Source organism: Rhipicephalus microplus, chromosome 4 (genome assembly GCF_043290135.1).
Source record: "Rhipicephalus microplus isolate Deutch F79 chromosome 4, USDA_Rmic, whole genome shotgun sequence".
Lineage (NCBI taxonomy): Eukaryota > Metazoa > Arthropoda > Arachnida > Ixodida > Ixodidae > Rhipicephalus > Rhipicephalus microplus.
Window position 1 is genome coordinate 28,357,562 of NC_134703.1, and position 23,293 is coordinate 28,380,854.

The following is a 23,293-nucleotide window of genomic DNA, read 5'->3' on the forward strand; positions in this document are numbered from 1 at the left end:
GTGGATGGCAAATATCAGCGTCGCGTCTGTGGCTTATTCGGTAGAGCGTCACCAAGTCCTCTTTCTTTTAAAGATAGAGAGAAGACTGCGAACGCCGCCGACGGCGGTGGATGGTTTGTGGTCGCTTATAAAGTGCATTCGCACTTAATAAATGTATCTTTGTGCCAACTACTGCAAAACATGTGCATTAACTTTCAAAATATTTTTCAAGATATCAACAAATGTAGCATATGCTTCCACCATTACAATGTGGTAGTAGTAGTAGTAGTAGTAGTAGAAGTAGTAGTAGTAGTAGTAGTAGTAGTAGTAGTAGTAGTAGTAATTTACAGCATTTCATTAGGAAAATCTTTGTAATGAGGGAAATAATACCGATATAAAAAGTATCTAATTTTCAAAATTATGCCTAAACTGTCCAATGACTACGAAAAAGATATGGGCAATGGAACAGAGAAAGTGGAAAGTTAGGACAAAAGGGGTTCTGAAGAAAACAAAATCGCCTCTATATAAAAGTGACAACATTGCAGATTTGATGCAAATTTGTGAAAAGATAGGAAAACTTACTTTTTCAATGAGACAGGGCTGCCTCCATGTGAGTGGCCACCATTACGGGCGTCCGCTACGGGGCATGTCACCATCATGTACGCTGCAGGAGCAGGGTCACCATCAGGAACTTGGTTGTGCGTTACCCAATAACCTTTGCATACACACAACCAATTAAAGAAATAATATTTCTCCTTTGTGTTTTTAAAGAGGCCATGCAACACTCTTTGAGCACGGTCAGAAAACTGCTGATCAGAAGTTGAGGCTCCCCAGAACACGTGGGCCCAATATTATAGCACAGCATGCGGCCTAAAATTTACAATTAATTCTCAAAGTCAGCTTAACTTGCTTCTTCTCTTTACAAATGATGCTATAGTACACCCACATCCAGGCAGGCTGGCTTATTCGAGCATCATTAGCTACGTAGTTACTGCGACCGCCTCAGGATGCTGCCACATGCCCATGTCCACACGCACGCAATCACGCTGAAGATAAGCCACGCATTGAAAAAAAAAACATGAAAAGAAAGAAGTTATCAAGGTCATGATGTGCACTTACAAAAGAATGCATCTTTGTGCCCCCTTTTCATCCCCTTCCCTGCGTTGCTTACAGCCTTCTCGCTGGCACGAGAGGAGAGAGAAAGTGCTTGAAGCATGCTTAAAATACTTGTAACTCCGCTCCCGCTTGACGAGTCATAAAAAAATTTTTTTTTGGCTTCGAGAAGCATTATGCCCGAATAGTGGGACTTTTCAATTGTAACTCAGGAAAGTGTTGCAGAGCCCTTTTAAAAAGACATTAAAGAAAAAAAAAAGAAACAATTATTTTTATCTTAGCAAACTACAAGAGCTGTGCGAATAGCAAAATTTGGGGTGCGAAACGAATAAGTTTCTGTTTCTCGAATATCTTTTTTAATACTTCGAAGTGAAAATGCAGAAAAAATGTTGCAGAAGATCTCTAGACATATTCTAAGTTACATTATAAAAGGAGTATTGATCTGCAACAGCTAAACCGGGCACCGCCATTTTGGTTTCGTCGAAAAGAGCATTTCGTCGAAAAGAGCATTTTTGAATTTTCCGTTTCAGCTAGGTCTGCCATTCAGATACAAGTGTACAAAAGAAAAACGTTTAAAGTTCGTTTTGACGCCTCGGATTGGCCACGTCCATCACAATACTACAGCACGCCTAGCCATTGGTCCGATCCTTGCTTTAGAGATTGCAGTTTGATGCTTGTGCAGCGTGAGGTCACGGCTGTTGACATTCGCACTACTGAGCAACAAGTTCACACTCGTACTCGCTCTTATTCATGGGTCAACAACCATATTACAATAGTGCGCCGCACTCATCGCAAACATCGCAGATGCGTGTGTTGGACTAAACGTTCACTCATCGGAGATGCAATCAGCGGTTTTGCTTGTCAGTACTTCAGACCTTGTGACGCGGAACATTGCGGAACGACCTTTGGTGTTGCGATCTAGCTTGACGTACTTTAAATCATGGGGCAATGTGGCCATGCACACCGTGATTGAGCTTATTGTGTTGGGGTCGTGGCTGTAGGCATAACTGCGCTCTTGTTGCTGACGTACGAGACTAACAAATCCGAAGTTTGTTGGCAAGAACATCGCACTAGCACAGATGCAAAAGCGTAGAAGCCACAATCTGCTTCCTCACAAGCAACAAATCGCTATACCTGCTGGCTCCTCGAAACCATAAATGGGCATTTTAACATCAGCAGCAGACCCCTGGGCTTGTTGGGCAGCAACCACTCGGTGCACCGGTGGAAGTGGCTAGCTATTTCGCACGTCGGCGCCCCAAAACATAAAAACCAAGCACTCTGCACCCATTTCACAGGCATTATATCTATTTTGCATTATTTTAGACCATTAAATCTATATTTCAAAGTTAAAGTACTTCTACTAATAGCGAAATTCCAGTGCAAATTGAATAACAAACAACTATTCAAAAAATGTTTGGAAGTTCCAACATTCGCACATCCCTATAAATTAACCTTTTATAGTATTACAACTATTGCAACAAAAAAATGCTTTGTCAGTGAGGAAACATTCAAAAAGAAAATGCAGCTGCCGATGCCACCTTGGAATTTTCGCACCAACCCAATGTGACGTCATAAGTTTTGGCGCCAACCACTAGGCCCAACATAGTTTTTAATCTCTAAAAATTAAAATTACGTCTGTTGTTTTCTGAGGAAGCCAGAGACACCGAGTTACATGAAGTGTCGAGCCATTATGGCCTGCATAAATACATCCAAATTTGTGACACAATTCTTACGTGTGAGAAGATATTCGTACAACATTTAAGAATTGAATATTGAGCTTAATTTAATCTTTTATCAATAAACTTATGATGGTAAAATTAAAGCAAGTAGAGTTCTCAAAGACTATTTCACCAACTAATTGACTCAGTACTTCATTTCAACGTCTCTTTAACATGTCGGGCGAATGCACAGGTGCAGTGTCGCTGAAGAAATGCCTACTATTACCTAGAACGAGAAATGAAATAAAAATTATGATGCAGGTGTCTGGTGCACCAGTGCGCAGCTGCTTATCTTATCAGCATAGACAAATAGATCACTGTAGCATATGAGGAAAAGGGAGTAGCATAAATGTTGGCAAGGAAAGCACTTTTGCATAGACAAAAACCCTTGGCGTTATGATGGCTACAAATATATCTTTTGCTTATTAAACACTGTTCCTCTCTCACAAGCATATTGTGGTTTTGAGAGTTAAACTCCAACAAAGTATTATTATTATTATTAAACACTGTTGATCGCCAGGAAAGAAGGTGACACAGAAAGAATGTAGCAGTGACAAAACAGAACGCACCCTTCTCGGCCTTCCGCCGCTTCCTCTTGTTGCAAATCTTTACAGCGCAGACCGAGAGGATGATGGCCACGATGAAGAAGAGCACGCCCCCGACAACGCCCGAGATGATGGCCTGGTCCCGCTTGTACTTGGGGCCCCGGTCTGAAACACAGCAGCCTGGTGGCGCCGCCAAACAGAAACACAGCGTTCTCCTCCTCCTCCTCCACTCTCTTCCCGCACTCCGTGTGCGCGCAAACAACGACGACACCACGAGCAGGTCTTGCCAGCAAGGCAAGCTTGAGACAACAACTTCCCACTTGGGTGTCGCCAATCCAAGCACATGGTCTTCTGGCTTACGAACCTCGCCCCACAAATGTAGGTAATGCACAATAGTTCACAAGGACAGTTCTCAATTTAAACTTCCTGTGCACATTACCATTATACATAGCACACATGACAAAAGCTACTCGAAAACTTTATGGTGTGTGTTGAGCAACTGGGGGGAGAGCAGGGAAGGCCGTGAACTTTTTTTTATGCCTTTACACAATAATTCAACGTGACCAGGCTGCCATGTTTTCTGGGTATGATGAGTAAAACTTTCAAAAACATCCGAGACAAATATTCCTGTATGTGTGCAGAGCTTGTCCGTCAGTTCTCTTTTTATATATAACTTCTCTTCACCTTTTCTTCATAATTAGGAAAAGTAAATATGGCAGCTACCAAGTGGATTTTTCTTTCAATTCAAAACTAAACAGTACTTCCTGTAGAGGAAAAAGTGAAACAACATAATCACTGGTGAGATGGTGGCACCATCCATTGAAAGGAAGATTACAAGCATGCTCGCAACGCTCGTAACCTCTCACAACTGCAGCATGAGTGCGCCCCCACGCATAATCTCCTGACAACGTCAGTACACAAGTTAGGCACTATGAATGAGCACAGCGATGGGAGCACTAGTACTTAGAATTAGTGCAGCATGCAAACTTGACTTCAGCAGTAATGACAAAAGCAAGTGAAAGGTCATAAGAGCTTGGCAACAAAAGCATTTCATATTTGGTTTATGCTATTCAAAAGCATTTTGTAGGAACATGTATATAGCTTGAAGATGCTTTTTTTATTCTGTAAGCATTCCACACATTTCTTAAAATGATGCGGCAGGTCTGCGTTTTAACAATGGGGCAGAACAAGGTTCTTTTTTGAATGCCCCAGCAGCATGCAGGAAAACTATTGCTTAAGAAATAGGTGAAGTATTAAATAAGGTGACTAGCTGTAATTTGCACCCATGATTCTACCTATAGGCATCCGGCAATGCAGTTTACGAGACCTGACGGTAGCGCCAGGACACACAGCCTAGCGAGTAGGCACAACGAAATTGAGTCTTCCAATGCGTAGCTTAGCGAGTTGATGCAGCAAAACCGGACTTGCACGTGCATATTATTTTCTTTTTTAGTTGTGTGCAGGAGGTCACGGCTGATAATGGTAAGCACCCAAGAAGCGTTCTTTGAAAACGTGCCAAATAGGGCACTGACACTTCAGCGAGAGTTCCATTTTCTTGGTATCCCTGGCGGTCAGTACCAACAATGCTGAGGCGGCCCAAAAATCTTCATCGCGCCCTCTGGTCCACTGTTGGGTGCCTATGCGTGAATAGTTGTGTCACTTCTTTTGTTACTTCAAAAATCGCACTAAAATTGACACACGTCGCACACGATTGTAAAATATGGTTAGGATTTTGCTCTGCTTCACGTAATGCTTAGGCAAAGTATGTGTAAATAAAGTTATAAAGCACCACACGCTCAATCCTAAATAAGATGCAATTGATTGCATCTTTTTGTGGCACCTGGTGCATCTTTGTGGCTCTTAGCTGCACACATGGCAACAACACAGCCACAACAGCCTTGCCTTCTTCGCAATGCCACCTTTACATTTTACACATGAATGGCTGTTAGGAAAGACAACACAGGATCAAACAGTAGCTTAAATGTGGGAAGCTTACCTGCCAGGGTAAGTAATATTTCAGGGCTCGATTCAAAGGCAGAGGTAATGGAAAAGGCTGAGACGCGTATGTAGAACTTGGTCCCCTCAGGCAAGTCGGTGACTGCATCGCAAGGAAATTAATTTTACAAGTCACCCTTTACTCTTGCATGGTCCAGCAATGCAGAGTCAAAAAATTTTCCTTGTCTCAACCACATCACACATCAAGCGCAATGTCCTTCAATGCATTAGGCTTCACTTCAATGTATTTATCAAGGAGCGCTCAGGTAAAAAGAATCTTTAGGACAGAGTTACTTCAAATATACCTTAAGAATTTCTAATCACCTATAAAAAATTGGGGCAGCTATGCAACAGTGGCGCAAAAACAGGAAACAGCAGAGCTAGTGGCCTTCTGTCCCTCCATTACCTCCTCCTCTCCCTCACTTTTTCCACCTGTTTGCTATACTATACTACACATGGCTAGGCTGTGCTTTATTCTCTCCTTCTCATCCTCACTTCCATTTCCCACTGTCTTGCTGTACTATACTATGCATGACAATGCTACAGTTTCTGCTATTCCTATTTATTCTCCCCACACTCACTTCCCTTTCCCACCCCTTGCCATACTTTAAGATACATGGCTATGCTATGCTCTACGTTAGCCCTCCTCCTTTCCCTTTTCCACACCCTATCTTCAGTCCTCCTCAATCCCACTTCCCTTTCCCACCATTTGCTATACCACTATATATGGTTATGCTAAGCTTTACCCATCCCCTCTTTCTTTGCTTCTTCTGCACCCTATGATCAGTCCTCCTCATCCTTACTTCCCCTTCCCACCTCTTGCTATACCATGCTATATAACGATATGCTATGCTTTACCATTTCCCAGGGTCCTCACACATTACTCCTTCTTACCTTCACTTGCCTTTCCCACCTCTTGCTGTGCTATAGCTACTCAGCACATACCCACTTTCGGCTGGGCATACTCAACCAGTTTTTGTTGCCACGATTAAGTAGCTTCACTGTAAAAAGCCATTTAAGAATCGCTCATAGTTTTGTTGCCAGGCTTAAGCAGCTTCACTGAAGAAAGCCATTTAAGAATCACTCATTGTATCAAGTAAAAAATGGCAATGGTTCCTCGGGACACCAAATAGTTGTTACTAATATCATTACCAAACCCTTAGTAATGCCAATAAAGAGACATTAAACCTACATACACTGTAATAGTCGTAGTGGGTCCGAAAGGCTACTCTTTTGTCAGGCGAAACTGTGCCAGACAAGTCACTTCTTCCAGTGCTACTGACATCCTTTCTGATAGCTTCAAGGAGTCTTTTTTTTTTACTGCTTTGCAAAGGTAGCCAGCATTCTTTTCTTATGCTTATGTTCCTCTCCATGCCAAGAGACTTCAGACCTTGTTGAGCCATCTTGCAGCTTTTAGCATTACATAGCCTTCAGCATGTGCCCTCTTCGGTTTTCTCAATTATTTGACCTCATTTAATATTATGCTGCCATGTTGGGTCGCCACAAAGAGAAACAAGGTGACAAGAAAAAATGAGGGGGCAGAGCCCCGACTGACTGGTGTATTCGCTGCCAGACATGATGTTGGTGCTGCGTGCCCATGGCTTGTCCGGTGACCGGTACTCGACGCAGTAGAAGGCGATAGGCACCGACGTGTTGACCGGTGGCAGCCACGTAACCAGCACCCCGGCAGAAGTCTCGCGTACCGTCACATTGCGCGGCGCAGACGGCTTGGGACCTGGCAATGGAGCCGGTGTAGGAGGGGCAGAGGAAGAGGACGAGGAAGAAGGAGGGAGCCAAGGGGCTGTGTGTCAGGCCGTGGGGCTCTGCCCCTGGACCCACTGGTCGAAGACGGTGCACGATGTACAAAGCAGTGCACTATATCTGAGACGTGATGTGAGATGCAACTAGTATAATAGCTTTCCCACTACCGTGAGAATTTTCAAGACAATGTAGCACATACTAGTTGCCTGTCCTAAATATGGTAGAGAATGGCAGACATCGACCAATGGCTAGCGTAAATTCAACTGCAGAGCATGACTGAAAAAGAAGGCTTCTCTTTTAATACACTATTGTAAAATCTATCACCAGCATGTTACATTTTGATCTTGTGTGCCTCATTTTATTGTGCACTTCTTCATTCTTTAGTGATGCATGTCCTTCACACAGTCCATTGCTGTCATTATGAGGGGACAGCCACCTGGTCAAGCTACTTCTGTAGTTGCCTTTTGTGATTGCCTTTTCTTTTTCACTGATAAATAAGAGATAAAGTATTGAGTTGAAGTGAAAACCTATTATACTGGTCCCTTGACAGGACACAACATCAATGAAGTGTCGCAGCTCTTTTCTAATTTTCAATCACGTTCCCTATAATCACCACTTCAAGTATTGTGTTCTTCACTACTACAATTTTGTTTCCTCTTGCCTCTGAACAGAGTAGCAGGCAATTAAATCTCAGGCCAACACCCTCCCCCCTATAATTTCTCTAATAAATTCTACTCTCCTCTTTGATGTTGAAATGTAACGAGTGACTGAATGCTGCCTGCAAGATGTGAAAAGTTGAAATTGGTTTAGCATAACAGGAAAGGGCTGGCACTGGACAAATATATTTGAGGAAACACTGTGAGGCACTTGTTCTGCAACAAATAAAAATTGACCGCCAGTTATTGTGAAGATGATTATGGCAACAGAGCATGTGCAAAAGGCGTAAATTACTAAAAGTATGCACTATGATGGACCTACACATTTTAATAAGTTTGAGTATAAATAACCTGCATTCTAATACTGCACATCTTCCTTTTTAGAGGTTGTGGGAAAAACCTACATTAGACACTTGTTAACCTTATATTGTAATAAAATTGTTTCTCTCATTAATTGTTAAAGTTGCCAGCATCCCTGGTGTATTTGTTCAGTGACTTTGATTAAGCCTTCTTTCAAGTATCGTTACTTCTGTGTGTTCATTTTATACATACCAAACTGAAATAAGCTTGAAACTTGAAAAGCACACACACAGGCAAAGATGAACTGATCTCATTCATGGCAGCAAGGAAACCAACGGCTGCAAACACTTCAGGCAGAAGTAAGCAAATGCCTTTGGCAGCCTGTCGTTTGACCACATCTCACAAAATTGAGATTACGTGACCTCCAAAACGTCAGGCACCTAAGTTCAATAGGTGCCTTAAGGGAAGCTTAAAAGGGAAGCTTAAGGCACTAGGCCCAATTCCTTGCCTGTGCATATTGACTTATTTTTAAAGTCCTTAAGCTTCCCTTTTTACAGAGTTTACAGGCAATGCTGTAGCCTTGTATATGGTGCCAAGAGAGCTTTTAAACTACTCTGCTATTTAAAACGATGGGGTGCTTCCCAGTAGTTATATAGGCATGGCCAGGAACGAACAGAACATACAAAAAGCCAGCAGAGGCAAGGCAGGACAGCCTAACTACATAATTTTATAGTTAGGACAGTGCAATAAATAGTAGGAGGGGTTACAGAGAATACAATTGCTGTGAATATAATACCCTTTCTGAGTAAAGTAAACTTAGAAACCACTTGGAAACCAGATGCCCACTGTAGTTATTATTGTACTGAAAAATAAGGAAAGAAAATAAGCTCAGTGCATGCATGGGCTTCAAAGCATCTAGTTTGTTGTACAGCTGCTCTATCTCCCCTGCACAAAAGCTTTGGAGCAGCAAGTCAACTTTTACCGTCGGCCTCAAAAAAATTTCGAACACCAGGAATGCCACTGGAAAGGCATGACAGGGTTCGGTGACACCAATGCTTACAAAGACTGTAACAGTTATTGTCCAGTTACAAAGACTGTAACTGGACAATAATCGACTATTAGACTCTGTTCTCAGTTTCTTGATGAAGATCTATATGATCAGCCTCCTGCCCACTATCTGTTGCACTGAGTGCCAACTGTGCCAGTCCCCAATAAGTGATATTGTCTGCCGGAGCTACTGAGTGATGCCAGCTCCAATGCCATTCATGGACGCCACATTCCAGAATTGGTAAAGCATGCGTGGTGTGGCTGGCCAGGGAAGAACTTGTTTGTATATTCAAATATCAAAGACCAAACCAAGCATAGGCATGCTACTTTCCTCATAATGAAGTTATTCTTAAAGAGTAGATATGTGAATACATAGTAGGTCATAACATATAAAAGCGTTTCCAATCAGCACCGTTCTTTTTTTTTCCAGCAATACAAGCACCTTTTATTAGGACATAGGTTTGATGCACTTAGTCAAAGTTTTGTACTATGTCATGCAATGAAAGCATATTGATTGACCATGCGAACTAAAGAACACCCGGAGTTTGAAGTGAACATTCAAAGCCAGAGCTACTGCAGTGACCAGTCGTACGCGACCTCTAGCCATCATTTCTAGGTTTCCTCTCTCGCTAAGCTACAAGAAGTTAACTTGCGCAATGCCGCGCACTGATGAAGTCCGGTAACCCTGATAGGTGGCCACGGGTATCTTGGTGCATGAGGTGTTGGTGGACCAGCACTGGTTTCTCATGCATCCAGCGGAGGGCACACTGAGCAGCATGGTTGGTTGAGGGGGAAAGGGCCAGAAGGAGCAAAAGAGAACAGACAGAAGAAAGGCACACACACACACAGAGATCCACGAAGGAGCTAGCCCCGGCACCATCCCAACAACGGGCACAACAATGGAGGAGATGGGCAGTCTGCAACACAAGAAACCAAAAGAGGACACGCAAGCAAGCTTTGTAAGAGAACTCAACAATAGAAATACCACACCATGCATGCAGAAAATTAATAAATAAACCTAAAAACAAGAAGACGCTACGTGGTGCAGAAGAGGAAAGAAACAATATCAAAAGGGAACAAGAAAAGATTGGCATTCATGTGGCAAAAGAACCAAATACTTACAAAGTCTGAAAACTCATGCTAAACGAAGAAAAAAAAAACAGTGGCCATGACACCAAAGCTAGGACAACACATTATAAAGTTGGGCTGTGAAGCAAGGAGAACACGAAAAGCATGTGCAAAGTACAAGCAAGTAATTGGCAAAAGTAAGTAGAGTTCACTACTCACTGGCTTATTATAATTATTATGCAAACAGTGTATCTCAGAGCAGTCATCCTGAGCTCCTTCTACTGTGGTTATGCTGAAGGGGAAAAAAAACGAACTAGAAAGAACTGGTATACCATTGTGACACGCATTTTTCTATGGCCAGGATTAATCAGACATCTTACTCGCCATAATCATGGTGCAGAGTAGATGTAAGCTTTAATTATTACACAGTGCATAAGGAGAAGCTATAGCCTTTCGTTAGAACACTGGTTGCCAGCTAAGGCATCCCTTGTTCACAAGGGGTTGATAAATTGTGGTGAAATGTTCATAGTAGTGCTTAAGCTCAAAATGCCTGCTCATAGTCACAGCAAATTCACAATCAACACTACTGTCATGTCCACTGCACAGCAAAGGTCTTTCCCGATGATTTCTGGTGGCTTACATCCCAGATTAGCTGACGTCAACCCGTGCTTCAGGACTCCAAAACTCATGACTACACCAAAGCTCTCCCACATCCAAGTGTACTTACCTTCGAGTAGCAACAGATGGCTGGTTGCATGCTCTACATGAAATGACACACCAAACTCCACTTCACCCTTGTTAATCTCATGTGGAATCACAGCCACCTACTTTGGGGCTGTAATCTAATGTTTTGATTTCTTGTAAGCGAGTGTCACACATAAACTCATTCCATTTCCTCTAATAAAGTCCATAGCTGTCTTTCTCCTTCTTCATTATTTTCCAAGTAATTTTTTTAAGTTCACATTTATTTGAATACCTTAAAGAATCTAAAAAGAGGGCTTTTACAGAATAATTGAGCAAATGACTAAGAACATAGGATCGGCACCAGTTTGCGGGGAGGGCCACGCACTAGTCTTTCTGTGCAACAGTATCTAGTAGCCTGCCAGGTACAAGCGATTTCTTACCTGTCGGAGTCCTGTTCACAGTGGGGATGTAGGTGGAACCATATGCATCTGTTGGGTAGGCGCCTTCAATGTAGTTCCACTCTGCACATGCACGGACCATCAACACAAATTCGGCAGAGTCCAGAGTGTCAAAATATAATATAAGACGATAATCGGCAGTTTCTTTACCACAGATTTCAGTGTATGGTATACAATTTAGTGCTGTAGTTTGTCAAAGTTTTCAAGCAGAGACGGTTAGTTTAATACTGTCAATTTATCAGACCAGTACAGCAAATAAAAATACACCACATGCACCAGAAAGGAAAGCCATCTGTCAATTAGCTGAAGAAAACCACAGGGCACACATAGCTCTGCTATTTACACATTTTCCATTATACTCCGTCATAGCTTCTACAGATGTAATTTAGCCTTCAGACAGGAACGAAGCTTTGAGTTTTGTTGTGAAGGATAGAGGTAGAAACTACAGGGCTTGTTTTTATTTGTTAGACACCTGGTTGATGAGAACTAACAAACAATGATTCTATGGAACATATAAGGGATGTTCTTGGTAGTAATGTAATGTAAATATTAAGAAACTTAAATAAACTTGAATGATTGGAAATCAATTCTGTCAAAGCCCAAAAGGTTGAGTAAGGTTCATGAAATGAAAGAGGCTAATGTAATTAAATCACTAAATTTAGTCTTCAGCAATGTCATGGAAGTGCACTCCCAGTACAGTATGTTGGCATACACGCAACCAAAGTTTCAAACTTTGTGCCCTTATAAGATGTACCATCTGAATTAAGCTCTTGGGCTGGACTGCAGCCGTCACTATCATCTTTATGTTAGGAAGCCTGTTTGAACTAAACAGTAGTCATGTAACCAGAAGTTTGTCCACGAAAGAAAAAGGAGAGGTAGACTCCAACACGCAATCTATGTTTGATACTGCACTGCATTAGGGGCACCCTTATGCAGCCACAGTGGAAATTTTGGCCATATGCTAGAAGTTTTACGGAGCATTCTACAACAGGAATTTTCATCAAGTGATTAATTAGTAGAGAAAATAGGAGAAACTGAGAAGTCACACTGTTACTATAATGTGAAGAAGTGATTCTCGCTGCCAATGTAGGTACTATCTATCTCCTGCCTTGACTACTGTCCGTATGCATCGTTCTCACCCGCCTCCTCTGTAGTGGAGCTTGACCAGGCTAAAGTCCACTTGACCAGGCTGAAGTCGAATCGACAGGGACAAATGCTCGAACAAGGATGAAGAACACAGGATGTGGACAACAGCGTAGTCACAACTAAACTAGTAGTGAGTGTGCATCTGTTCACTTCCTGTGTTCATCGTCCCTGTTCGAGCGTTGCGCCAGTAAATTCAACTTGAGCCACATACCAACTAGTCTGGCCGCAAACACTGCTAAACACTTGACTAGGAGCAAATTTTTCAACAGTGATCAGCACCCCTCCAAAGCTTGTGCAAAGGAGCCAGTCACGATCAAGAAATGTGGCCACCTTTAGGTCCGATTCTGATAAATGTGATTGGCTGACACCAGAATTACGGTATGCATCGAGAGGAACAGTAAGGTCTCCAATATCAGGGTCTGTTGCCCAGAGCTGTTGCTTGAAATCGTTAGCTTGTCATCGTATGTGCTTCCATACCATGCTTTCAAAAGTCTGATCTTTGTGTTTCTTGCGTTTATGAGTCAATGTTTCACGCCACAAACAAGAACTGGAATTCCGAGGGAGTGCACGTGCACTTCCATTTTTTTCAGGCAGGAGAACTTTCTCACCTCCATCTCGAACTTCAGTGCCATTACAAGAAGCCATTTCAGCCCACACTTACACTTTTCTGGTAATTTTAACTTGCTGCTGAGAGAAGAGGGGGAAAAGGCTCACTTAGTGTCTTACATTAATCCGTGCCTAAAAATCAAGAAACACTCGAACTGCAATGATGGCAATAAGCAGATAGGATTTGTAAGTCATTGAAGACGTGCTCACAAATTTACCCTATACGTGAATAGCATAGTGTATTCAAAGGTGCTTGTGTACATCTGAAAACTCAAAATAGCATTTGTGTCACTTGTGTGCAATTTGATTGGGATAGACTTTTGCTACAAGATTAGTCACAACCTTGCTGAAAATACCATCGGCAAGCCTTTTATCAAGTCAAAATAGTGATAACGGAGTAAAGAAATGGTCTCTGGTAGGCTTGAGCGAATATTCGAATGTTCCAAATACTGTAACCAATATCACACTATTTGAAGTTGCTTCGATTCAAATTTTAATTATTGAAAATTTCGATGTATTCGAAATGAACGAATGAATGTGTTACTCCGCATGTAACCTCTGTAAAGGTGGTTTCACTGCACTGTATGCATGCTAAGCCATGAAAACATTTATTTACTGAAAGTCCGCACTGCCACGAAGCCCTACTTCAAAGTTAAATGAACATATCACCCTCACATCGATTTATCATTTTTGACATTTAGAAGCTTATTATACTGGCTTATATGCATCAAGTATAGTAAATATTAAAACTTTACACATTATCGCTAGCATTATACTAAAAGTAAAGTTCTGCTACAATTCAAAGTCATTTCCATTTCCTTTGAAACAAAAAAATGGCATTAGCACAGGCCTGGTCTCAATTTTAATATATATATATATATATATATATATATATATATATATATATATATATATATATATATATATATATATATATATATATTGTGCAGGTTAGTTAGATCATAACAAATATGCCCATTTTTCTTCATAACATGTGGTATACACTATTCGAATTCGCTTCGAACCTAATATTCACTATTCGCACAAGCCTAGTCTCTGGCAAAGAGATGCATGGTAATATAGCCGCAGCAAGAACTCACTGGTGGTGTTTGCGCGCACAATATCGCTGTATAGTCCATCTCCAAAGGCATTGCGTGAGAGCACCTGGAACTCGTACTGGGACTCGGGTTGCAGATTGTGGATGGTCAGAGTGATGGCAGTTTCCGGATACACCCGGATAGTGCGCCACTCGGCATCGCCTTGCCCCACCAGCCGATACCTGTGCCAGTGATACACGACATTATTCAAAAAGGACAGATGACGATGATCACAGAAATTATTAATAGTAGAGAACTTATTTGCACTGTAGTGAATGTTTTAACAGCATGGTAATCACTTAAGGGACAAGAAAAGAGCAGAACGGGTCAGAGAACAAATCGTTTAGGGGATCTATTTAAATCAATAAGAAATTGACATGGCCAGGGCCATGTCAATTTCTTATTGACATGGCCCTGGCCATGTCTCCTTATTGACAGGAAGTTTTCAGAAGCCTAGAATGGGAACAGTTAGGGATAAGAATCAATGGAGAATACCTTAGTAACCTGCGCTTCGCCGAAGACATTGCATTGCTGAGTAACTCAGGGGACGAATTGCAACTCATGATTACGGAGTTAGACAAGGAGAGCAGAAAGGTGGGTCTTAAAATTAATCTGCAGAAAACGAAAGTAATGTACAACAACCTCGGTAAGGAGCAGCGCTTCGAGATAGGTAATAGTGCACTTGAAGTTGTAAAAGACTATGTCTACTTAGGGCAGGTAATAACCGCAGAGCCTAACCACGAGATTGAAGTAACTAGAAGAATAAGAATGGGGTGGAGCACATTCGGCAGGCACTCTCAAATTATGACAAGTAGATTGCCACTATCCCTCAAGAGGAAGGTATATAACAGCTGTATCTTGCCGGTACTTAGCTACGGAGCAGAAACCTGGAGACTTACAAAGAGGGTTCAGCTTAAATTGAGGACGACGCAGCGAGCAATGGAAAGAAAAATGGTAGGTGTAACCTTAAGAGACAAGAAGAGAGCAGAATGGATTAGGGAACAAACGGGGGTTAAGGATATCATAGCTGAAATCAAGAAGAAGAAATGGACATGGGCAGGGCATGTAGCGCGTAGACAGGATAACCGCTGGTCATTAAGGGTAACTGACTGGATTCCCAGAGAAGGGAAGCAGGTTAGGGGGAGACAGAAGGTTAGGTGGGCAGATGAGATTAAGAAGTTTGCGGGTATAAATTGGCAGCAGCAAGCACAGGACCGGGTTAACTGGCGGAACATGAGAGAGGCCTTTGTCCTGCAGTGGACGTAGTAAGGCTGATGATGATGATGATGGCCAGGGCATGTAGGACATGCAAAAAAAGTCAAACTAATCACTGGTCATTAAGAGTAACAGACTCAATAAGAAAAGACGGCAAGCCTGACAGAAGGAGACAGAAGGTTAGGTGGGAAGATGCTCAACAGAGGATGAGAATGATTGTTTGTTTGTTCGTTTGTCCCTTTTATCCTTGCGCAACCCACCACGGGGGATCGGCCATGAAACGAACAGTGTCTTGCTATTGGCGGAACATGGGAGCGGCCTTTGTCCTGCAATGGGCGTAGTCAGGCTGATGATGATGATGATAACCACTTGCTTCATGAGTTGGTCACATACCACGTTCATGAACAAGCATCGTGGCTGATGAAAACATCTGGACATTCCCTGTGGATCTGCACATGCTAGGACATCTGGCAGTTTTCCATCACTAACGATGTCTCAAAAAGTGCAACTTTAGTTTCAACGGGAGGCATTGTTGAAACTGGACTACAGTGCTATTGGAAATTTTGCCAACTGAGCAACAGAATATTTTCAGTTTGGTTCACTTATTTATTAAATACAAGAAATAACAGCAACAGTAGAGACACAGGTGCTTCAGTCCTGTTGTCCAACTACTTATCTAACATATACCATGCTTTAACAGTTAACTGCAATTCACAACTTATTGACAAGTTTTCATTTGTGTTCAAGTTCAGTGTGCACAATCATGCAACAAGTTGTCTTATTTGAAGTGCAAAATAGGGCTCCATTGCAGAAGCTATCTTTTTTTTTGTTTGTTTTCTCCAACTCCACATGTTATAATAGAGCAAAAATCAGCGACAACGAAAGAATCACCAACCAGAGAACGTATGTCTGTGGGTGGCCTCCATCATAACCTGGAAGCCACGAGACAGTGGCGGCAAAGGCGCTAGTGTTCACCGAGACATTGGTGGGAGCATGCGGTGTCGTGCCTGCAAAGTAGTCAACGCAAGGACACTCATTAAATGTCAAGGCACAAAAGCAAACTTGATATACAAACAACTACAGCTTTCCAGGCGGAACTCTATGAAGACATAGTGAAAGTGGTCACATATCAAAGCATAATTTTAAGCACTCACAGAATGTTCTTTTCCTCTCAAAAAATCTATAAAGTGCAACATAAGCTTAATATTAAAGACTTTTCTTATTATAACTGTTGCATGTCATACATTTTATAAAAACTGCACTACAAAGGTTCTAAAACGCCGACCAAGTTCTGTTCAGACTACTACAAGCAAGTCACATTTTATGCTACGAATACCGTTGGTTAATCCCACATAACTTGAAAATGGCTGTTTAGCAAATCGTTATTCGTCAGCCAATTGCAGAAAACAATCATCATCTTAAAAATTATGTGCCAAGTATAATCCACAGTGATAGTATAGGGAATGACGCACTCTCAACAAGCAAAAGGGTGCTGGTGACCAGTGTGGCAACGTCGTTCTGCAGCACGCATTCATATCGTCCATGGTCTTCCTTCTGCAGGCTCCGAATGGTCAGCTTTCCTTTACTGACACTGTGGCGATTCTTTGGTAACTTCTTGCCATCCGCCTGCACAATGCATCAGCAAAACTGTGAGTCCACTGTTTTCACACCTGTCCACAACTGAAGAGTTCTTGCATATTTTGCAGAGACAGTGAACATGACGGTCATGCACAGATTTGTGTAATCACTAGGCTTGTGCAAATATTTTAATGCTTCGAATTTTCGAGCGAATGGTTGAGTATTTGAAGTCATTTCGATTCGAATTTAAGTTATCGAATATTTTTTAAGTATTCGCAATGAATGAATAGGTGTACATTAGTCCGCATGTCACCGCCTGTAAAAGTGGTTTCACTGTAATGTAGGGGTGCTAAGCAGTGAAAGCCTATTTAAAAAAAAAATTCGCTTTGCCGTGAAGCCCCCCTTCAAATTTAAAGAGTCCCTGCAACACTTGCTGAACATGGACAGAAAACGCTGCCGATCGGCAGTAGAGGCTACCGAGAACACGTGAGGCAAATTTTGTAGCACAGCACGTAGCCTGTAATTCACAATAAATTTTCAAAGCTAAAACTTGCTTTCCTTCCTCGGCAAATGACACTACAAGCTGAGAAATCACTTGTCGCAGCCAAGAAGGAATATACAGCTCTGGTCACAGGCATTGGCTGATGTGAATATGGAGCCCTCGTCATTACCGGGGCCGCCGCTTGTCCATGAGTGTGTGCGCAATCGCACTGAAAAGCCGCGTATTCGCAGGAAAAAAAAAATTAGGTGCTCAAGGTCACGAGGTGCTTCTGAAGTATTTTCTTTCGCCGTGCCATTCTTCCCGGCTTACCTTCCAGATATTTCATCGGGACGAAAAAAGAGAATACAATTGTAGCGTGCGGCAAATTTTGGGAACTCCGCTCGTACTGAACAGATTCTGGAAACTTTGCGGTGGCAAATTTGTGAGGAAACAAGCACGTTTACTGGCTGCATGGCTACTTGAAAAAGTGTTGCAGGGATTCTTTAAAGGAACATGTAACCCTCAAATCAATTCTTCATTTTATTAAGCTTGTTATGACTGCTTATGTGTTCCAAGTATAATAAATTTTAAAACACTAAGTATCTTACAGGTTATCACTCGCATCCTACCCAAACTACTACTCAAGGTTGTTTCGATTTCTTTTGAACGAAAAAAAGAATGACATTTGCATACAGCCCCTACTTCAACTCAAAAGAAATTTTGTGCAGGTCAGTTAGGTCATGACAAATATTCCCCCTTTTTTTTATATGTCATACATACCATTCCGATTCGATTTAAAATTATTCTATCAAAATCACTATTTGCCTCGAACCAAAAATTCACTATTCGCACAAGCCTAGTATTCACAAGTAGAATTATGTATACTAGCTCCATACTGAGTGCAAGGGTTCACGATGTGAAATGACAAATGGTGTGAGCAGACATGAGCAGGAGCGAGTACTGGCTAACTGGAGTATGAATGGACAATCATCATCATAATCAGACCGACTACGCCCACTGCAGGACAAAGGCCTCTCCGATGTTCCGCCAGTCAACCCGGTCCTGTGCTTACTGCTGCCACTTTATACCCGCAAACTGCCTAATCTCATCTGCCCACTTAACTTTCTGTCTCCCTCTCACTTGCATGCCTTCTCTGGGAATCTAGTCAGTTACCCTTAATGACCAGAGCTTATTGTACCTGCCCGCTACGTGCCCAGACGCGCCTACATGACTGGACAATAGTGAAGGTCGATTTCAATGGATGCTTGAACACAAGTGAATGTAGGGGAGAATCAGTGGACAAAAATATATGTTTCAGTGTAAGAGAATAGGAGAATACGCAGGGAAGAAAGAGAACAAGGTCAATATTTATAAGGGCACACTAAAGGCAACCAAGGCAGTCAAGCCGTAGTAACAAATCAATGCTCTGTGAAGCCCAACGTGACACCTTAAAAGGGCCCTGCAACACTTTTCAAGTAACCATCGAATGATTTCATCAAAGTCCGGTCCGGATCCCGTGAGCTGCTTCTCCGTCATGTTCTTTGTCAGTGTCATTTCATCAAAGGAGTCTATTGCCTTACAAACCGACCGCCGCAAGAATGTTTAGAATCCATAAAGTAAAGCGGAGTTGCAGAGATTTTTTGCATGTAGTAATTGCTTTCTGACTTTTCTTGCCCCAACAAGTGAGCTGGATCATAAACAAGGAGGAATAACAGGGGGAAAGAAATTGCATTACAAGCACTTCAATACCTTGAGCGTCCTTCGTTTTTTCTTCAGACCTGCAGCTTACTGTCAGTGTGATCGCGAGCACGTGGTGGCCTCTCGCGGCGGCCGCAGTAACTGGGCAGCTCCTGCAGCTCAAATCAGCTAATGGCAGTGAATTTGGGGTATATGGCACCATTTATAGAAAGAATAGGGAATGATTTCTAGCTGACAAAAATGCTGACCACAGCATCAAAACTTTCGCACACCACAAAGCTCTGCACAAGAGAATGCGTGTCTGATATAAATTGGCTTGCACACGTGCCCTTGTGTACATGTGCCGCCATGCCCACATGCTGAATAATAAAAGAAACCTGAAAAATTCCCACAGATAGAATATTTGTATGATAGTTAAAACCGTAACATGAAAACATTTCTGAGAGATCCATACGGATTATCTTCATAGCTTTGTGTCACAGACAGGAGAATGACAGCTTTTTATCTCATTAACCTTCCTACATCTGACTGCAGAACTTCAAAGCAAGATAATACGACAGATGCACCGAGCCTTACGAGTACCTTTCAAGCATTTTTGTAAGAGTACACAGGCCATCAGAGAGTGACGGAGTGCCGATCTGTTGAGCTTACAGGGAGTTCGCAGTTCAGTTTAAGCATCAGACATATACTACCGTATATACTCGTGTAAGGGCCGCACTTTTTTTTCGAAAATTTTGCTAGGTGCGGCCCTTACACGAATCAGGCCGATTTAGTACAGGCAGTACAGGCCAAAGGTCTGTACTGTTTATGCAACAGTAGCAGAGTGCAAGAGTCACAAATGACATGCCAGAAATGTTTTTATTCGGATTCCATTTCGCTGTCCTCGTTCTCGGAGGAGCTCGCCTCGGCGTCCGCGTCTTCCCAGAGACGGTCATCTTCGGTGCCGTTCATGGAGTTCGAAATTCCCGTTACCTTGAAGCTTTTAGCAACTACTTCTACTGACATGGCACGCCACGCATTCAAAATCCATTCACACACCTGTTGGAGCGACGCCCGCTTCAGCCGTCCTGTAGGGGTCTTCTCGTGGACGCCTCCAGCCATCCATTCAGAGTAACATCGGCGAAATTCCACTTTGAATGGTCTGTTGACGCATACGTCGAGCGGCTGCAGCACACTCGTCAGGCCACCGGGAATGACGGCCAAGTCCGTACGAGTTGCGGCAACTCGGTTCTTGACGCGGTCGGTCAAGTGGCCCCTAAAGCTGTCCAAAACAAGGAGGGCTTTCCGTTGTAACAGCCCTCCAGGTCTGTTTGCCCAGACGGTCTTAATCCAGTCAACGACCAGTTCCTCGGACATCCAGCCCTTCTCTTGCGCACGTACGACGATTCCCTGAGGGAACTTCTCTTTTGGGAGAGTCTTCCTTTTAAATACGACGTACGGCGGAAGCCTCCTGCCGTCTGCCGTGATGCACAACATCACAGTGCACCTTTGGCGTTCTGCACCAGTCGTGCGCACAGACACACTTTTCGCACCTTTTAAATCCACTGTGGTGCTTTCCGGTGCATCGAACCACACAGGTGTCTGGTCCGCATTCCCAATTTGGGACAGGTCGTATTCATGCTCCCTCCTGAGAGCATTCACGAAGCGATGAAACTTAATGACGTGGTCTTCGTACTCGCGCGGCAGTTTTTGGCAAATCGTCGTTCGGCGCCGAATAGAAAGCTGGTTACGGTTCATAAACCGCGTAGCCCAGCCCCGACTTGCCTTGAATTGTGCCGGGGGTATTTCCATGTGGCGAGCGATGCTGAGGGCTTTGACGCGTATCATGTCAGTCGATACGGCGTAGCCGTCCCTTCGTGTGTCGACGACGTAGTTGACGAGCTCGCTTTCGAGTTGCGGGTACTTGCACTTTTTCCCGCGAAACGCCTTTCGGCTCCTGTTAGTAGCGGCGAGGGCATCTTTCTGATTCATCCAGTAACGCACGCGCTTCTCATCGACGTCGTACTTTCGTCCAGCTTCCCGCTTCCCGTGCTCCTCGGCATAGTCAATCACTTGCAGCTTAAATGCTGCAGTGAATGATCTCAGATGCCGGCCCATCGTCCGTCACGTGCGCTGGCTTCTGCAGGGTTCACTACAACCAACAAAGTGACACCGACGACACCGATCTGAAGTCGCGCTGCCAACGTATCGACACGATGCTAGGAACGATGCCAACAAAGAGGCCGCACAAGGCAAATATGGCGGCGCGCTGTCAACAGCGTGGTCGGCGCGTCGGCGGAAGTAGAATAAAAGCGGAAAAGCGTGCAGCGCCATCTGGCTGTAAATGAACTAACTACACTTTTCTGGCGGGACATTTTGAACTTTTGTTTTTTTTTTTTTTTCGAAATATCCGCTTTCAAAGTTGGGGTGCGGCCCTTACACGAGGGCGGCCCTTACACGAGTATATACGGTAAGTCTTTTCTTCTATTTTCGGCGTATGAGATGTTCAGCATGACTGCACAATAAAACATTAATTCTTCCTCAAACAAACCTAGTAAGTTTTGAAATAAAAGAGCATAATTTAGCCAGTACAATGCCAAATGACAGCCATGGCGAATTCGCATTTTTTTCGCACTTCGCATTTTTAAGACAAAGCCGTATTGGAAATGTTACCCTGTTGACATCACTACACAATTTGGGCATTTCCAGCATGTCCATAAACAATAGTAGTACTTCAATCATGCAAATAAATGAGCACTACAATGTTTCTACTAAAAATGGTCCTTAAGCAGAAGAAAATGAGGAGAGATGCTCAATCCTACTAAATCATGTGCCCGAAACACACGCAAGATAGAAGTTAGGCCAACTTACCCTTCTCCAGGAGATGGTTGGCGGTGGATGGCCTTTGCCTTCACAAGGCATGGTGACCTCTGTGTTTCTCGGCTGCTGGTACAGCTCCTTGGGCTTCACTGAGAACATGGGTGGCTCTGCACGTACCATTCATATTTTAATTCAAAGGCCCACACACATGCAGAAAAAAAAATAGTAACGGAAGCAAGAGAGGTACCAACAAAATGGACTGTATTTTTTGTGGCACATTCAAATGGCTTAAAAGTAATTCAGAAGTTTCAATACAAGTAATGCAAGCTGTGTTACATGCACTATATATTAGGTCAATAGAAAAACCACATTGACCATATGCACTGCAATACGAACTGGTCAAAGCTGTGAACAAAAGGTGTGTTTACAGGAATACTTTACAGTCGTGGACAAATGAAACAAGAACGAGAAATCGCAAAGATCGTACTCTAAATGGCATGAAACATGTTAGTTTATTATAACTCTCACAGAAAATTAGTTTGTTTTCAAAAATCTGAACTGGGCTGAGACACATACTACTTTGATTTATCAAACAAAAGTTATAATATCACTTAAAATCTAAAATCTCTTTGTTCATCCATGTTAAATTATATCAATGATGGCTTACTAGCATCTATGATGACAGGTCACTGACTTAATGTTGATATGCCTGGTGTAATCTAATCAAAACAAGAGTGAGCCACTGACAGGTACCCCAAATATACTAACTGCCATAAAATTTTACTGAGGCTAAGTTCGTCATTACACACTGCTGAAGCAGCCTTTGCAAAGTAGCAGAGCTGGTAATTGTACTTCTCTAGTCAGCAGCCTTTGGATAGCATCTTTGAATAGAAATGGGCATGGCATGTAGCGCATAGGCAATATAACCCCTGGTAATTAAGGGTAACTGACTGGGCTCCAAGCGAAGGCATACACGTCATGGGGAGAGAGAAAGTTAGGTGGGTAAATGAGATTAAGTAAGAAGTTTGCAAGTATAATGTGGCAGCAGAAAGCATAGGACCGGGTTGAGTGGTGGAACATGGGAGAGGCTTTTGCGGTACAGTGAGGGTAGTCACACTGATGAGGAGGAGGAGGAGAAGGGCACAGCATGTGCACCCAGAGGTTATCACTAAGGCACAAGCCCAAACAAGCTAACTTCGTGATTTTTTTTTTTCTCGTTCCAAATGTAGAATAGGCAACATCTTATTTTAGAGTTCATGGCGAGTAGCTGTGCATCACTCCTGGTGAATGAAAATTGTGGGACTTTTCTCAGTTTCACCATCAAGAGTAACTGTTTTTTAGCTTTTAGT

At 42.8% G+C, this 23,293-nt stretch overlaps 1 protein-coding gene across 5 annotated transcripts in view; it reads right to left on the reverse strand.

The window, feature by feature from the left end:
- tutl (immunoglobulin superfamily member turtle) overlaps positions 1–23,293 on the reverse strand; it is a 58,320-nt gene that overhangs the window by 16,331 nt on the left and 18,696 nt on the right. Inside the window, exons 8-16 of one of the 5 annotated variants that reach the window (XM_075892393.1) lie at positions 21,996–22,111; positions 16,861–17,014; positions 16,284–16,395; positions 14,177–14,355; positions 11,307–11,387; positions 6,906–7,151; positions 5,352–5,453; positions 3,380–3,520; positions 562–643 (exon numbers count right to left, since the gene is read on the reverse strand). In XM_075892393.1, coding sequence (XP_075748508.1) covers positions 562–643; positions 3,380–3,520; positions 5,352–5,453; positions 6,906–7,151; positions 11,307–11,387; positions 14,177–14,355; positions 16,284–16,395; positions 16,861–17,014; positions 21,996–22,111 — 1,213 coding nt within the window. Of the gene's footprint in view, positions 1–557; positions 644–3,379; positions 3,536–5,351; positions 5,454–6,905; positions 7,152–11,306; positions 11,388–14,176; positions 14,356–16,283; positions 16,396–16,860; positions 17,015–21,995; positions 22,112–23,293 lie in introns of those variants that run through there. The other 4 variants (XM_075892392.1, XM_037422631.2, XM_075892395.1 and 1 more) reach the window with 4 other exon arrangements.